This window comes from Leptopilina boulardi, unplaced genomic scaffold (assembly GCF_019393585.1).
Source record: "Leptopilina boulardi isolate dan_hultmark-lab unplaced genomic scaffold, ZJU_Lbou_2.1 LbouV2_213, whole genome shotgun sequence".
In the NCBI taxonomy this organism is placed as follows: Eukaryota; Metazoa; Arthropoda; class Insecta; order Hymenoptera; family Figitidae; genus Leptopilina; species Leptopilina boulardi.
In genome coordinates this window covers 3,444,333-3,463,076 of record NW_026137767.1, presented here as the reverse complement: position 1 = coordinate 3,463,076, position 18,744 = coordinate 3,444,333, and the positions used below count along the sequence as shown (strand labels likewise).

Below are 18,744 nucleotides of genomic sequence, written 5' to 3'. Positions count from 1 at the left end.
TTTTTAGAATAAATTCTAAAGAGAGAAAGAGTCAGATTTAACTTTGAAACATATCTAAACTTTTAATATGTAAAAATCACATAAATTCATTTTCATGAAATTTGTATTAAATTTTACATTTTATGAAAGAATTTTAAAACAAATTAAAATCAATTTTTAAAAATTAATTATCTGAATGAAGTTTTATAGAAACTGGCAACATTTATGAATTTAAAATACATTTTTTTTCCTGGATCAGCAGAATATAAAAACTAATTTTTTTTTCTTCTACTTAACATTTATTTAATAATTTTTTTTTTTTAAATGTATTTTTTCATTGTTTAAAATTTTTAAAAGCAATTTTTTATATTTCACCTTTGTCTCTGGAGTTTAAATTATGTGGAGAAAGTTATAATTGTTATGATTTCTGGAAAAACAGATTTTTGATTTCCCTCTGTTCTGAAAAATCAAAAAATCAATTTTGGTTTTTGACCTTTTTATTTAGCGTACTTTAAAAATTTGTTTATCAAATTTAATAAAAACCAAAGATTTTTGAGAAATGTACGTCTTTAATGTAATAAATTAAAAACAAAGCTGAACATCGTCAATTGTTTTCCTCAAGCTGAATGCAATTATGCGATTATGATATTGAATATTTCATACGTAAATAAGTGATTTAAAAGTTTTGAAACTTGAAAAAATATTATCGCAAATATAGGTAAATTATGCTTTTACTCAACTTTTCAACTATTTATTTTCGCGTTTTTATTTCTTAGAAGCGTTTGAAAATCTGAATGTGTTTTGCATCGCTGTGCATCTATGTAGTAAACTGTGTGTTTATTATTGTTCATAATGCAGATAAATTATCGTAAGAGCAACAGTGCTTCTTGATTATAATACAAACGGTTATAAATTGATTTTCCTCGGTTCCTGTTTTTTCTGCTTCTCATTAAATGTTGAAAACATAATTAACTTGCAATATTATTATAGTAAAAAGATACGTCCGTGCTTTATATTTCAAATGCACGGACGTATCTTTTTACTTTAGTGTAGAGGTGTGCAAATTTTCGAAATTCGATTCTTTCCATAAGAATCAACATGGAATGAGTTCGAATTCGAGTTTTTGTAGAACTCCATTAAAAAAATGAAAAAATACCATATAATTTTTGAAATAACAATAAATATAAAAAAATTTGTTATTTGTTTATAGCTATGGCAGAGGGGAATGGGGAAATAAAAATGGAGGAGAAGCAGTCCAAAGAGGATATGGAATGTGTCGAGAGGACGGAAGATTACGCAAAGCTAATCCAATATGGACTCGACGAAAAAGTGGCTGCTAAACTCGATGAAATTTACAAGACCGGCAAACTAGCCCATGTGGATTTAGATGAAAGAGCGTTAGACGCTTTAAAAGAATTTCCGGTGGATGGCGCATTAAATGTGCTCACGCAATTTCTCGAATCTAATCTAGAACATGTATCAAATAAGTCGGCGTATCTTTGTGGTGTTATGAAAACTTACAGGCAAAAAAGTAGAGCTGGACAGGGCACCGGAGCAGCCACAACCCCAAAAGCACCCGATGAAGATAAAATTAAGGTAATTTTATAATGACAAACAAAAAAAGAATTCTGACATACAATTTCTACAAATATTTCAACACAAAATTGATAAATGTTTATTATTTAATTTATTTGAAAATTAGATTAATTGGGATCTTAAATTCTGACATTATTTAAAGATGATATTTTTTTTATAGTTTTTCCCTTCTTTTTATGAGAATTCCGAATTTTTATGTCTGACATTTTGAACGTTCAAATGAACAAAAAATTTGTTTACTAATTTTTTAATTTCAAATTTTATTATAAAATATTGCTTTCTTTATTTAAAATTAAATTTATAATTATAATTTATTAAATGTTTAATGTTCTTTTTTAATTTTCATTGCTGTAGTAATTTTTCAATAATTTATAGACAAAAAAATGAACTTCATGCGCACATGAATTTTTTAAATTCGATAAATTAAAGATTATATAGGTATGGGCAAAGTCGCGGAGGATGTAACGTAACAGTCTTTTTGAAATGTGCATAATTTTTAAATAAAAAGGCATAGAGGCATAATATACATGTATCTAAAATTATTATTATATAGTATGATAATCTATTAGTATGAAAATTCTTGTATGAAAATTTTTTTAAAAAGACTGTTATGTTACATAAGTTTCGTTTTTCGCGACCAAAAATTATGGACCAAAAAAAATTATATTTAACAGATTTTGAAAAACATGCATACAATAATTGAATTATTAAAAATTTTATTAAATTTTTATTCTAAAAAATAAGCCTTCTAAAATAAAATTTCAAAAAAAGTTTACAAAAATGTTCTTAATTTAAAATAGTAAATGTAAAAAAATTACTGTGAATAATTTTATTTTTTCATTTGATTCTCCATTAAATACCAAAGTAATGCATTATTTGATATTTAAAATTGATATGAAAATTATGTAAATAACTGTTATTTTTTGGTTCATCCGTTATTGTTGATCCTTCGTGAGAAAGTACAAGCGATTTGGTTCTTGCAGATGATTCTAGAAAGAACAGGATATCCCTTAGATGTGACTACAGGACAAAGGAAGTACGGCGGCCCTCCTCCAAATTGGGAGGGTCCTACTCCAGGAACTGGTTGTGAGGTAAGTTTGTTTTAAATATCGCAAAAACAGGTTTCTCAACCTAAGAGCTAAATACAGTAAAATTATAAAAAAAAAAAATTCTCTCGTTTATCGTTCTCTCTTTCTTTCTGCAAAGGTGTTTTGTGGTAAAATACCAAAAGATATGTACGAGGATGAATTAATTCCATTATTTGAAAAATGTGGCAAAATCTGGGATTTGAGGCTGATGATGGACCCAATGTCAGGTACCAACAGGGGATATGCTTTTATCACTTTCACGAATCGAGATGCTGCACAACAGGCGGTTAGAGAGGTATGTAATTAACTTTGTTTCATTAATTTCATCTTTTTACTATTATCATTGTTATTACTATTATTGTACAGTGTACAATCTTATTTTTTTGTTGTCCCCCTTAGTTAACACCATGCCGCTACGGACTGATTGGATATTTTTTATTTATTTATTATTTACAAAATTATTTGGAAATGTTACAAAATTGTTATTGCTACCAAAGTCGGCACTTTTTCCAAACAATTGCAAAATATTTCCATATCATGGTTTTTTTTTAGATGAGAAACATTTACATATTCCTTTTTTTTTGGTTTATTAAACAAACAACATTATTTATTTTGCTTAGTCGTAGAACCTATATATCATTCATTTAAATGTACAAATAAGTTTGATGCACCCACACACACAGACTGAAGTGAAAAAAAGTTTTCTCTTTTTTTGGTGAAATGAAAATTATGATTTAAACAGTTGTGAAGTTTTTCTTACACTTTGAGAATGAATTTAAAAAATTGGTCTTTAATTGATAAAAAGAAATTAACAATTTTTTACTTATCTAATAGATATAATTATAATAAAAATTGAATTATTCAAACAATAAAATTGTCCTAAAAGCAAGTTTTATAAAAATAATTTTTTTTACGGAATGTTTTTTTATATTAAGTATTTTTATTTGATTTCAGTACTTTTACAATATTCTTGCAATTTAATTAATATATTCAATTAAAACCGATTTAAAAATAAATACGAAATACAATTGAATCGGTAACATTAATTAAAATTGAAATAAATGAAAATTTATTTCTTAGTTTTAAATCCGTAAAATAAATTGAATAAAAAAAAATTCCTGATTTTCATTAACTCAACTTTTTAATTTTAAATCAAAGAAAAAATTATGTTTTTTTACACAAAAAATGTTAAATTTTTTTTTATAGCAGAAGTTTAAATTTTGAATTTGTTATCTATTTAGTTGAAAGTTAAAAAAATTATTAATTTTATTTTACAAATAAATTTTTTAAAATTTAAATTTTAAATTTTTGTTTAAAAAACTTTTAGACTACATTCATGGTTCACAGACTTATATTTTCATCCCCTAAATTTCTTTTTATGTCAGTCGGTCCTAGTTTCATTTTTTTTCAATTTCAATTCATTAAATTTTTAGTTAACCTAATTCATCCAAATTTTAGTTTAATCAAATTTTAATTTATTCAAATTCATTTAATTTTTTAAACGTTGTAAATAATTGATTTATTTTCCAATTAATTTGATGTAAATTTAAATCATTCCTATTTTAATGGTGTAAAAAATTTCAATAGGTCCAATTTTTGTATAAAAATTTTTGCCATCTTTTTGTCATCTATTTTCAGAAAATTGTTTACTTTCTCAACTATTTTTTTTTATTTAAGAAAAAAGAGTACTGTGATTTTTGAACTTATTTCTAAATTAAAAATTGTGTTAATTGAAGAAAAGTTGCATGAATATTTTTAATGCTTTATGAAAATAAATTGATTCCTCAATCTCGTATGCAGTTGTTCTTATATTTTATATATAAGTACTGAATACAAAAAATAATACCTTCTTTTATGATAAGAATGTAAATTAGAAAAATCTATTATAGAGTAAAATTAAATGTAAAAAATCAAAATATTGCCAGTTATAGTAATCACCATTTTTTTTATTAACAAATTAAAAAAATTCAAGGCAATAATACGTGAAAATATATACTGTTGATTCATAATTTTCAAATAGGACGTTAAATTAGTGAAATAATTAAATACCGGAGAATTTGAAAATTATCACTGCTATTTTTAATATAAAAAAAGTTGTTTGTAAATGCACGAGAAACTTATTTGTACATATACGATAGGTATGTATGTATATTTGTTGAGCGTTTCGAAAAAGTGTCACGATTCCTCTATATGTGGCTTGTTCAGCGACCGTAATTTTTTTTATATATTTTAGTAGCAGTAGTGTAATAATTTTTGTTTTAGTAAAACCTCTTTTTTGTCATTTAATTTTTGAAATGAAATTTTGTCAATTTTTATTTATTTTTATCTATATAATATTATAATAAGAACAATCCACATAAATGATAGTCTTTTATATTTATATGTCCCTGACCATTTATTCATTGTTTAAGCATATACTGACTTATCCAACTTATCCCAAACATATGACAGTGGAAAAAGTGATATTAATGGTATTCTACGGATGAGTTTCTTTTCCAGCTCTCCTCTTTGCTCAGTGGGCAAAATTGGGAGTGGAGAACCTTCCTGGAAAAATCGAAAGAACAAAAAAAAAGTCGAAAAGTATCTTGTGTGCTTTTTTAAAATTGGTTAGGGGTATATTTACTTAATTGGTTGGCAATTTAATTGGACAGTGACAATTTTGATAACAAAATTTAAAAACAAAAAAAAAAATTGGTTAGGCTAAAAATTTGTTTACAGGAACACATGATACGCGTATGCCGGTTTCCTATATTGTGAAGACTCGAGCGATAAAAGGGCATGCCACTTTCTCGCTTACATCTGGATCTAAATTTAATCAAAATTTTCTTTCCTAAATTTTAATTATTCACTATTATTATTATGATTATTATTAAAAAAAAAAAAAAAAACTTATGTGGAATTAATTTCATTGAAACAAAATTAGGCATGTGTGTGTTTTTCTTCATCCCACAGCTCGATAATCACGAAATAAAACCCGGCAAGAGTCTGAAAGTAAACATTAGCGTTCCTAATCTACGACTTTTCGTGGGGAACATACCAAAGTCAAAAGGCAAAGAGGAGATCTTGGAGGAATTTGGTAAATTAACAGGTAAAGTGAATTCGAGGCGTGTGTACCTACCTACCTACCTTCACCTACCTGTCTATACCTGTATCGTAACATAAGAGTGGTAGTTTTTAAGTAGTGGTTGTACATGGTATGGAAGTATGGAGCATCCAGATCACCCTGTCATAGCGTGATATGAAAAAAGAAAAAAAACCTTCGACACCTTCAATTCTGGTCAGTCTCTCCTTGCCTCTCGGTTTATTAGTGAACAATAACACCTCTCTGGTCCAAGTCTTCTTTTCCTCTCATATATATTTAGGTTGAGTTATGAGTTTTTTTTTATATCTGTCTCCAAAACATTGCGGATATCAAACCTATCTTATTTTTTCTTTTTCTCTTTACCTCTATCTCTCTCTCTCTTTACCTCCTGCACTTCCATCGACGTATTTCCAAATTTTCCTCATTTATGCGTCTTTGCATCAACGTTTTTTCTTTTTTTTCTTTTTTTTCAAAAACATGAGCGATGACGGGAAAAGAAAATTTATAATAACACCAACAATGATTTCATTCGCGGAAAAATTGAATTCATGACTAAACCTCGGGTTTGGGAGACCTGCGTGGACCGCTGGGGCGTGTAGCTCGCTAAAAAACGGACAGGCACTCCCACCCACCCGCAAGCACTTGTGAAAAAAATCCTCTTATTCTTCATCATATCAACTTTTTTTCTCAATCCCGATATTTTTCCATCGTATCCAAATTTCCCTTCTTTTTTGAATCCTTTCAAATTGTTTCCCTCATTTGGTCAATAATAATTCCTCTCAGGTCATGTTCATTACAAAACAAAAAAAAAAACAAAAAACCCACGGTCAGTCAGCCATTAAGCAGAAGAAAATATCTAAAGGCAAGCTTAATTGGCAAATTTCCTTCCACATTATTCTTACAGCTGAATGATTATGAGATTCGGAAAGGCAAAAAGATTGGTGTTACCGTATCTTATAACAATCATCGCTTGTTTGTGGGAAATATTCCAAAGAATCGAGACCGAGATGACTTGTTCGAAGAGTTTACAAAGCACGCACGTAAGTTGACAATTGCCCTTTAAAATCAGAAGGCAGGCATTTTTCTGGGAACAAAAAAAAAAAAAAAAAAAAAATTTGAAAAAAAACGAGACGAATAAAATTTCTTTTTCCTAATTTGTCAAATTAATTGGTCGCAAAAACGATTCTGGGGGAGATATTACTTTTTTTTTTTAACCGCAACTATTTCATTTCATTTAATTTATTTTATTCTTTTTTTTTCTCTCTAATTCTACTTATAGATGGCATTTTTTATATTATTTTTATATTATTAACACATGGTGTCATGAAACCGTCAATTAATAAAAAAAATAAGACACTGATGAAATTTCAATTTTAGTCATCTTTTTTTAATAACAAACGAAAATTTAATTTTTTCGATCTTGATATTTAAAAAAAAACATTTCTAAAAGAAACTGACAAAAAATTGAAAATTCACAAGTGTCTGACCTTTAACATCCACCTAATCCTTCGAATAAAAAAGAAAACTTCAACTAACAGCAGTTATTTTTTTCCTGTAAAACCAAATAATCAAGATCTTTTATAGATAATAACACGACACTTTGAATTTTCGGATATTAAAAAATAATTTATTAAGAGATTTTTAAATAATCGAATTGTGAATAATTTTTTTTCTTGAAATTCCACCTAAAACAAAATAATGATACACATGATTCAGCTAATGACGCTTTATCATTGTATCTGTTTGACATGACTATTATATTAATGGAATGAAAAATAGCTTGAATGCGTTTCTTATAATCGAATGATGAAGTCGCGAGTGCGTGTTTAACAATTAGAATATTCTTGCATGAAAATCTCAGAATCTGGACACAGAGAGGAGACCAATGAGAATGAGAAAAAATTCATCCCGGAGGCAAGTGCCTTTTTTGAAATCAATAAGGCACAGGATGATCGATTTTGTATTGGTTTTTTTCAAAAAAAAAAAAAAAAAAAAAGAACACGTTATTATACTTGAAAACAAAATTAGATGTTTCAGGTTATTTACTTTTTTTTTGTTTGTTTTTCTTTGCATTAATTTCACATACATTTTCTTTCACTGGGTGTGCATGCTACTTTTTTCACTATAGTTTTTTATTATACTATCAGTTGCTTTGAATCTTGTTGAATTTTTTCATTTCATTTATTATATATAGAACATTTAAATTATACTGGAAACGATTTTGAAACTGTTTTGTCTTTTCTACTTTATAGAATGTTACATGGTTTTGGGTTTTTCATTTTTATTTTTATTTTTTTATATTAAATAAGGTATAAGGGATTTTTATATACGTACGATTAGAAATTTGTCAGTAAAAAAATGGTAGGTACCATGCTATCCGAATGCCAGTTTTGTGCTTTTAAACTGAGAGGAAGGAGAAGTAAACCGTGTACCAGAAAGCACCAGTACAAAAATAAAATTAGGCAGTAAATAAGTAATACTCTCCTCTATATTTATTTAAAAAAAAGCGTCGTTAAATTTATTAATTCTAACATCTAATCAAAGATCTTGATGGGTTTTGTGTCTTCAATGTTTAAACATTTTTTTTCATACTTTTTGTTTGGAAAATAATTTTTTTTTATAAAATGAAATTTAAAAATATTAGGCAAAAGAGATTTAAAATTTTGCTAAAATTTTTTTGTAATTACAGATACCAGGTCATCATTCGAAGAATTTATTTTATTTATTTTTATTATTTAGTTTTTTTTTTTTAAATTCCTAAATTGGGATTTTAGTTTGAAAATTTATTTAACTTATTTTTATTATAATATTAATTTTAAAAAAAAATTTCTTTTTATTTGCGATATATAGGATTTTGACCAAAAGACACAAAAATATTTTTATTTATTTATTTTTTATATACAAGTTTAAATCGTCTTGTGAAAAAGTTACATAGATTTTATTTCGATTTGAAAATATTTTATGTTTAAGGGTTGACAAAACAGAATTAAAAAAAAATTATTATACGCATTTTCTTAATTTAACTGACACTATATAATTTTTTAAGAGGCAAGATTTGTTTTTTTTTTTACACGAAAAGTTTGTTTTTACTGAGGACAAATTTTTGTCACTTTCTACATTAAGCAAAAACTTTAGAAATTTGCATGTTTTTTAAACTGTTTTTTTATGTAGTGTTTACTTTTATCTTCAGATGAATCAAATTATTTATAGTATTTTATTAAATCAAAACTGAAACTGTAATTCTATTTCTTTAATGATATATTTTTGTCACAATCAAAAGTTTATGAAATTAAATTAAAAATTTTTTTTTCAATGTTACCATTGGCAGGGAAGATTTCAATAAAATATGAATTTTGTTTTTAATTTTCACAACACAAATTTTAAACTTCCCTGTCTTTTTTTTTAGTTGCCAATTTTCTTTATTTTTCAATGAATAATTTACTTTTCTTTAATTTTTCGCTGATTTTTGTTTATTGACGTGAGTCTCACCAATATTTTTTACGATTTTACTTTACACAGCCGGCTTAACCGAGGTGATCATCTACAGTTCTCCGGACGACAAAAAGAAGAATAGGGGTTTCTGTTTTTTGGAGTACGAGTCACACAAAGCGGCGTCCTTGGCTAAACGCAGACTTGGTACGGGTCGCATGAAAGTATGGGGGTGTGATATTATCGTTGACTGGGCTGATCCTCAAGAGGAGCCCGATGAGCAAACAATGTCCAAAGTAAGTTACAAAATTTATTCAAAATAAAATATCAAATAAACAAACCTCAAGGTTTTTTACACTAAGTTTTTTAGAGACGATTTAACGAATTTGCGAATTACATTTAAAAATAATTCACTCACTTAATAATTGAATTTCTTAAGAATCAATTATTTGAAACAGTAATTTTAATATATTTTAATATAATGAAATTTTAGCAAAAAATTGAATTTAAACATCGATTAATCATCAAATTATTGAATTTGTAAAGAATTGAATTTTTTGAGATAATTAAAATTTTTATAGACTTAAATAATAGAATCTAAAAATAACTGAATTTGATATTGATATTTTTCACAAATTCAATTATCTTAAACTATTTTTTAATTAAAAATTTTATGAAATTTAATAATTGTTTAAAATTAAAAATAAATCAGCAAATAAAATTACTAGAAATTTCAATTTAAACTCACTTGAAATTCAATTATTTTCAAAAATTTTAATTTAAAAATCTTTTAAAATTTTCCATCTAAAACTTTCTGAAATTTAATAATTTTAACTATAACTCTCCCAAAATTAAATTATGTTTAATTATTTCTATAATATTCTTTAAAAATTCAGTTATCTGAAAGTATTTTCAATTAAAAACGTTTGAAATTCAATTTTTGTCTGTAATTTCTAATAAATTCTTCATCAACAGAAATCACCAAAAATTTAAATTAAAAATATATTTTTTAAAATTCAATTATTTAAAAAAAATTTTAAATAAAATTACAGCTGTTTAAATTTGCAGAAAATTTATTTCAAATTTAAAATCTTCTGCAATTCAATTATTTAAAAAAAATCAGAATTTAAAAATCTGTAAAATTTAATTAATATCCGAAATTATTTTAACAATTAAAACTGAAAACTGTGTTAAAATTTCAAATTCGAATAAATTGTTTAAATCGAATATTTTTAATCAGTTGAAATTTGATATAATTGAATTCAAAAAATAATTGAAGTTTATTGTTAAAAAAGTTAAATTTCTAATTCTATTCGATTTATAGATTCTAATTAACTAAATTACACGGAAAGAAAATAAATATAAAATTTTATATTAAAGTATATTTTTAAGACGTGGAAAATATGCTAAAAAAGTAAAAAAAATTTCATATAACAATTCTTACATAAAAATTGAAAATTTTTCAATTATGTACTGTAATACTTAAACGTTTTCTTTTCTGTTTAGGTTCGTGTTTTGTATGTTAGAAATTTGACTCAAGACTGCACAGAAGAGAAACTTAAGGAATGTTTCGAACAGTATGGAAAAATTGAAAGGGTAAAGAAAATCAAGGATTATGCTTTTATACATTTTGAAGATAGAGAAAATGCCATGAAGGTAAGAAAATAATTTTCTTTATTATTTAATATATATATAATGTAGATTTAGAATAATTCTCATTTTCAACTTATAAAAAATTTATCTTTTTAATATTAAAAGTAAAGATTATTCATTTGTCATTAACGATGTAGACTTAGGTTAGAAAGTCGACAGTTAAATTGTTTGGTTTCTTTGAGAATAATTATTTTTGCTTTCAGGCGATGCGTGAAGTAAACGGTAAGGAAATGAGTGGGTCCCATATAGAAGTCTCCCTCGCGAAACCACCATCCGACAAAAAGAAAAAAGAAGAAGTTTTGCGGGCCAGGGAACGTAGAATGTATCAAGTGTTGCAAGGACGTGGCGGGTGAGTTCTTTATTTATTTATTTTTTTATATTAATAATAAAGTAGTCAATAAATTGACTGCAAAAGTCAAATTATATCTTATACATTAAATATGTAGGCCTGAAGTCTTTCATATTTTTTTTAAATTTCTTCTTTTGGTATCGTCAATTTTGAATTTTCAAACAAAATTTGTTATTTTCTAAAAAAATTTGTAAACAAATTCAAAGTTTTTCAATATTTTATAATTTAATACTTGAAATGTAACTCTTTCATTGTCTTTGTATTTGATAGAATAAAATAATGAAGATAATTTGACACTAAATGTTAATGAATAATTTTATTTAAATAAAAAATTGTTCTTAATACATCGAAATAATATTAATAAATTGTTTTCATTTTTCAGAAGTTCTCCGTCACATCCTAGTATGATGGGCGGCCCAATGGTACCACGGGGACCTGGTCAAGGACCTCGTGGTACTAGTGCGGGTATGCGAGGACCTATGGGACGTGGCGACTATGGTAAGTTTTTCATATCAATATTTCAATATAAATCAAATATAGTCGTGCAAAAAGCTAACCAAATTTTTTTTCAAGTTATATAATTCTCTGATTATAAATAAATTTTAAATATCGTTCAGAATTTTTTTCAAAAATTTTAATAATATTCTTTCCGAATAAAGCATTTAATATTATTGTCAATATCCAATTTTTTCCCATTTTCGTAAAATTTTCAGAAAAATTCCATAAAAAGATATTAATTTTATTTAATTATAATTTTTAATGTAAAATTATTATTAACTTTTTACAACTACTATTAACAATTCGTTACTTTATTTTATAACAGTTTTTTTTTATAATTAATGTTCACATTAATGTTTCCAATATTTGCGAATCAGAGGATTATATAAACGTTTTTAATTAATTTTGATCTAAACAGTTATGCTTTTTATGTCCCATTTGATTTAATTGTTAATGTATTTATTTTAATTATCAATTTTGTTTAAATTCACTTTTTTTTTTATTTTAATTACATGTGACAAAGCCTGACTAGATTATCAAAAGTATTTATTAAGATTGAAATGTGTTAAAAAAAATATATATATAAAAAAACAGAAAAATTAATTTATAAGTATTTAAAAATATTAAAAGTTGAGTTAAAATTTACTTTGATAAAAATTTTTCTATGAATTTTAATATATGAATAAGAAAGACAATATATTCATGGTTTCGAAATAAGAGTATTAATAATTGAAGCTTTTTTCTAAATTATTTCTGTGATTTCAGACGAACTGCAATTTAAAAAACTTTATATGAAAAACTTTAGGTGAAATTGACATAACACAAACGTCCCGCATGCTTATGGGAATTTTTTCACTATCTCACTACATACCTTAGCTTACGCGCATGATAGAAAACTTTTGAAAAGAGTGAAGAATTTTTAACATTTTTTTGTTTTTTCTTTTTTAATTAACGAGTGAGATAAAAATCCTTTGTCTTATCAATCCAACATCCTGTTATTCCTTATTTCATTTTATTTTGTTATAAACTCTTTTTGTTTTGTTCTAAAAATTGTTTTTTGAATTCAAAGAAATGTCAATTTTTTTTTAAAAATTTAATACTTTACTCATAAAAAATGAATTTACAATTTCCACTATAGAATTTGTGAAATAAAAAAAAAATTAAATTATAATTATTTGGAAAAAGGTTGTAGTGAGAGAGTGCTCATAATTTATTAATTCAAATGAGCAATAGAGTCGAATTTACTATTTCTTAAATCGTTTAACTTTTTTTTTTTATAAAAATAACCAAATACAATTATTTATTAATTAATAATCAATGATTTCAAAATTAATAATTGTTAATAATTTACAAAATTGTTAGAATTTATAATTAGTTAAATAATGCAATTAATAACAAAAAGCCAGTAATATTTCCAAATAACACTGCAAGCAATCATTAAAGGCGCACCTTATTACCTTACCACTACCACTTCCTGTTTCATCTGTTTTTTTTCTTTTTGTCACAAAATTGTTGCATGTGTATTGTTTGTTTATTTGATTGTATACTCATTTTTTTGGTGTCCGAGCGGTTATTTTGTTATTTATTATAAGTGGCAGTATATATTTGTGCACTATTTTTTTTTTGTCAGGGAGAGTTGTATTCTTTTTTTTTCTATATATTTTATTAATGTGAGCGTGTTTTTTAATTATAATATTATATTTCCAAAATCGGTATGTATTATCAATAAACTGTCTGTTTACAGCTCTCAAGGAAATAGGTAAGCCGCGACAATTATAAATGATAATTGCGTCACTTTATATACTTATGTTGGTAGTTTACCCTTTTTTTAGTTGAAACTCTCAGCACTCCCTTCAAAAATGTACACTTTATGGAATTGTGGAAAATTTTTATTTTTTCAAAACAGAAACAAAAATATTTTCATTTATTTTTAATTTTTCCAAATTTCAGAAGTTATGAAATACAATCATTAATCTTTTTTGGATAGAATTTTTATTTTATTTAATAACTGAAAATTAAATTTAATATTTTGAATTCAAAAATAATTTAAACTTTTATAAAAAATTTTAATCAAACAAAAATTTCGTTATAGTATTTTTTAAACTTTAAGCAAATGTGATTCAAACTAACATTTCGAATTTTTGGCCAATTCGGTGCTTTAATAAATTCATTAAAATAGTTAACTTAAAAATTACAAAGCGAAATTAAAAAAAAGAAATTTTAAACTTTTTGAAGAATTAAGGGACAAAAAAATTAACACCAAACGGAAAGATGACTTTCCACAATCCATACAGAGTCCATTTTTTTATGAAACGTGATGGTGGTAGGGTAATCTTTGCGAATTTTTATTGGATCTATTTTTATTTACAAATAACGAGTTTAAGTTTATTGGTTATTTTGCTCAAGAAAATCGCGTTGTCTTGCAATGTTTTTTTATTTTATTTTTGTTTAATTACTTAAAATAATTGGAATTTTTTTTTTAGTTTATTTATTGGAGTTTTTCAAAGAAAAAAAAAATCGAGTTCAAAATTTTGTTCTCTTTTCCCGGCATGCCTTTTTCATTTTCTATAGAAAAAAAAAAAAAAATTTGTTTCTTTTTCATTATTATTGCAGTAAGTTTTTTTTCAATTGGATAATATTGTGGCTAAATTTGGGTCTATTTGTAATGTGTGTTTTTATAGATTATGATTACGACTATTACGGTTATGGGGATTATCGAGGTGGCTACAGTGATCCATATTACGATGACTATTATCGATACGAAGATTACTATTTCGATTACGCGCCGCCTCCGCCACCTGCCAGAGGGAGAGGCAGGCAGCCTCAACCGGTGGGTCGCCTTTTTTAATGGTTTTAAAAAGTCGTTTTCGTTCTTTGAAACGTATATTACTTTTTTTGATGATAATTAGCAGTAGTTTGATTGTGGCACAGTGTTCGCGGATACCCCAATTTTTTTTTTTTCTTTTCAACAATTCTAACTTTGTACTTATACTGCCTCCACAAAAATGTCCTTTAACCTGTACACTAAAAAAAGAAAGAAAAAAGAAAAGCCTGTGCGTGTCATTAACTTCTTTGGCTATAATTGTTTTGTGCCAGCTTGGATTAATCGCTATTAATCAAACGCAGGAATGCAAGGTTACGCCCATAGTCGCACTAATCATTTTTTTTTATTGCACTGCATCCACAGCACAGAAATAAAAATAGTTCCGTGTCACTGTTCGGGATTTACAGTTCTTTGCTAGGAGTCTCTACATGGAGAAAACTGGAGTTAAAAATTTAGAGGCTTCAAATTTAGATTTGATCATTAATGATTTTTAAGAAGTATTTCGAAAAAGCCGTGCTCACATTATTAAACATTTTTTTTTTCAATGTTCCTCTGAACAATAAATTTAAAAATCAGAAAGAAAATTAAACGAAACTGCAAAAAGATTGAGGAAACAATTTTACAAAAATTTTTACAATATTCATTCCAGGCGCATGATTATACCATAAAATTCGTTAGTTCGGATTTTTATTTGAAAGAATTTTATATTAGATAGAATTTTTATTTAGACCAATTTTTATCTTTCAAAATAGCATTTAAGAGAATTTTTTTAAAACTAATTTTTATCAACATTTTACGTAATTTTTACGTAACAATGTTTATGATCAACGATTGAAAAAAATTATATTTTTCACTTGGAAAATAATATAATTTTTTGATTACAAATTATTTTCTTTTAGGAATATGTTGATCGAGAAATGTTATAAATTTTTTTTTAGACAAAAAATTAGGATTTGAACAAAAACTGATTTTTTTCTTATAAATCGATGATTATAAACATTGTGAACTTTACCGACGTAAGTTTTAGGTCATTTTTATTTGACAGAATATTCATTCAAAAAAATCCCTCTTTACTCAACTATTTATTTAAAAGAATTCTAATTTAACCGAATTTCATTTTAGCAGAATTCTCATTCAACAGAATAGTTTCAAGTGATTCGAATTTTTAAATGCTTAAATTTCTATTTTTCTTTTGGTCGAAATTTCAAATGTCCAAACAAACAATCGATTGAATGGATTTGGCGCGAATTTAAAAATTAAGCAATTAAACTGTATTTTAAAATAAATACTATTTAATTGACTTTTAATAATTATTTGATACAAATAAATATTTATTTGATAATAGTCAAGTAACCGATTATTTTAAGTAAATAAATATTTTTATCAGTGTGCAAATAAAAATTGTGTGAAATGGAAATTTGAGCATTTAAAAATTCGAATCAATTAAAATTATTCTGTTGAATGAAAAATGAGAATTCTGCTAAAATAAAATTCGATTAAATTCAAATTCTTTTAAATAAAAAAAATAAGCAAAAAGAAATTTAGTAAAATTAAATGTTTTGTGAAATGAAAATTTTGGTTCCTAAAAATTACTTCGCAGAAGTTCACAACGTTTAAGATGAACAATTGTAGGCAAAAATTGTATTTTCCAGATGAAAAATATATTTCTTTAATATTGTTAATCATAAACGTAGTAAATTTCATCAACCTAAAATTCTGTTAAATAAAACTTGGTTTAAAAATAAATTCTATTAAATATTAATTCGAAAAATGAAAATTCGTCTAAAATATAATTCTATCCAATAAAATTATTTTAAATGGAAATTTTAACTAATGAATTTTATGAGATAATAATGCGCTTGATTGATTTTAAAAATTTCTCTCTGCAATTTTTATATTGACTGTAAATTTTGAATAATTATGGATGAAATGTTGAAAGGGCTATTCTATAATATATTAAAATTTGCTTTACCCTCTAAATAGTTGAGCTATCACTCCATTTTTCTCCGCGTAGTCTTTGTACATAACTTTCCTGTGTGAACGTCATAAATATATGCAAACGAGTCCCTTTGATTGGTATGCATTCTCTCTTTTTCTTACTTTCATCTCACTATTTCCTTTCTGTTTTTTTCTCCTAAAAATTCCTAATACCTGTAACATTTTCCCTTCCTCTCATCCAACTATATACATATGAAAGTGCATACCAATTATTAATTGATTAATTCCCCTTTTTAACTTTGACTAACTTTTCCTAACCCGAACACATTGCCACTTTCAAATTGCTTGTAGATCATATCTGAGCCATAGTAGACCCATTCTAAATTTCAGCCAAAATTCAAGCCGGGAAAAGCAATCAGAGAAACAAAAGGATTCATTATGAAAAATAGATCAAGTCTTGAGTGTTGAGTGCGTAAAACGAAAAAACGGCAAATGAATAAGAGAAAAGAGTTATATGAGAAAAAAAAGACAGGAATCAGGGTGGCTACAATTTTTTGGAGGTGTTTCACGAGAGAGAAAGAGATATATATTTATATGGAGAAGATTCGTATTTTATTATCATACAGGACTCCCTAACACTATCCACGAAACATTGATCTTCATTTCCAGGAGAATCCAGGAGTTTATCATGTTTTCTCATTCACAATGTTACTGATAATGGTTTACATTTTTATTTTTTGTTTTGTTTCACACATGTGTTTAATTTATTTTTAAATTTTTATTTTTTTTCGTTTAACCACTTGTTGAGGAAGATTTCCGATGGCTCGTGGCTCGGATATGATACACTCTTCTCTATGTATTATGTCAAGTTACAGGGTTTTATCGATAATTTTTTTTGGGAGCATTGGGCACCCTGTGAACACCGCAACTGTGCCAACATTTTCTAATTCATTTCATCTGCAATCAACATTTTTTTTCCAAATCTTGTACATACACGCTATGTACATAATCCACATCTATGGTGTGGTCCTGTTTTACAAATATTCTTAACTTGACAAAAAAAAAAATATTTTTATATCTATTACTCTTTTCCTTTACACTATCTCGTGAAAAGAAACGAAAAAAAAATTTATTCTCTTTTACACTAAATTCTTTCTCTACTTGATATATAATGTGACGATTTTAATAAAAAGAGTTTCTTGCAGGATGGAAAATATATAAAGCTTCCGTGCATTTTAATATCTTAAATGAGAATCAAGAAAGGAAAAATAGGTTTCAGAGATGGACATTTTTTTCATTGTTATGAAGAGAAAATATTTTTACTCGCGGGAATTTTTTCCCCATATATATAATATACGGGTATAGAAATTAAAATGGATTGTAGATTATAGAAGTTATGCACACACACACACACACCTCGAAATGAAATCAAGACCGATGGAGATAATAAGTCATAAAAAAAATAAGTAACGTGCTTAAATATTTTTTATATTATGTGAAATGCGTGCAGGTGTGACTTTTAAATAGATAGATAAAAAAAAAAGGGGAATGAGATGAAAACATATTTACACGATTTCAGCTGATACAGCATCAGTGACACGTTTCACAGCTCACAGCTACTGCTTTTTCGCTTCGGCCAATACTATTTGCTTATGCTTTAAAAAATTTTTTTTTTTATTATTTCTTGAAATTGCTGCTAAAAAAAACCGCTTTTGCTTATATTTCGCGATTGTTTCATTTTATTTTTTTTAAATAGCCAATGCATTATTTTATAGATTGTGTTTCGCTTAAAAATTCGCCCAACAAATAAATGCAATACGAATTATTCGCTTATCCATACACTTTTCCTTCATATTTTTGAAAATAACTCTGCTATAATTCTGCTGCTGCTGTATTGTAAAAGATTTTGATTAGTAAAATTTGGCTCTAGGCAAATTTTTTTCATAACTTTTTTCTATTATACATCTACTTCTATACAATATATTTCTTGACCATCTTTCGCAAAAAAAACAAAAAAAAAAAATTCGTTTCACTTTTTTTCTAAACAGGCCGATTGGTTAATAAATACTGATCGACCTCACGTTACCCCTCTGTCTTTCAACATATATATATTATTCAAATATAAATATCTATTATAATATTTATGTCACAGGGTTACCATTGCATTTAACAATGTCAATAAAATGTTGGCATTTTATATATTTATATATATATGTGTGTATCTTTACATATAAATGTTATATTAATTTATATATAAAACTTTATTATTGTTGATGTTTTTTTTAAAGTCCTTGATATTTATTATATA

At 25.8% G+C, this 18,744-nt stretch overlaps 1 protein-coding gene across 12 annotated transcripts in view; it reads left to right on the top strand.

Moving 5' to 3' along the window:
• The window catches only part of LOC127278997 (heterogeneous nuclear ribonucleoprotein R), a 34,440-nt gene that overhangs the window by 4,103 nt on the left and 11,593 nt on the right, over positions 1-18,744 (top strand). For 4 of the 12 annotated variants that reach the window (XM_051301033.1, XM_051301036.1, XM_051301034.1 and 1 more), the window contains exons 2-11: positions 1,190-1,575; positions 2,559-2,666; positions 2,782-2,958; positions 5,616-5,751; positions 9,265-9,470; positions 10,681-10,830; positions 11,031-11,176; positions 11,559-11,674; positions 13,419-13,433; positions 14,356-14,504. In XM_051301033.1, the coding sequence (XP_051156990.1) occupies positions 1,192-1,575; positions 2,559-2,666; positions 2,782-2,958; positions 5,616-5,751; positions 9,265-9,470; positions 10,681-10,830; positions 11,031-11,176; positions 11,559-11,674; positions 13,419-13,433; positions 14,356-14,504 (1,587 nt within the window). In that variant the 5' untranslated portion in view covers positions 1,190-1,191. Of the gene's footprint in view, positions 1-1,189; positions 1,576-2,558; positions 2,667-2,781; positions 2,959-5,615; positions 5,752-6,649; positions 6,786-9,264; positions 9,471-10,680; positions 10,831-11,030; positions 11,177-11,558; positions 11,675-13,418; positions 13,434-14,355; positions 14,505-16,826; positions 18,711-18,744 lie in introns of those variants that run through there. The other 8 variants (XM_051301038.1, XM_051301039.1, XM_051301040.1 and 5 more) reach the window with 5 other exon arrangements.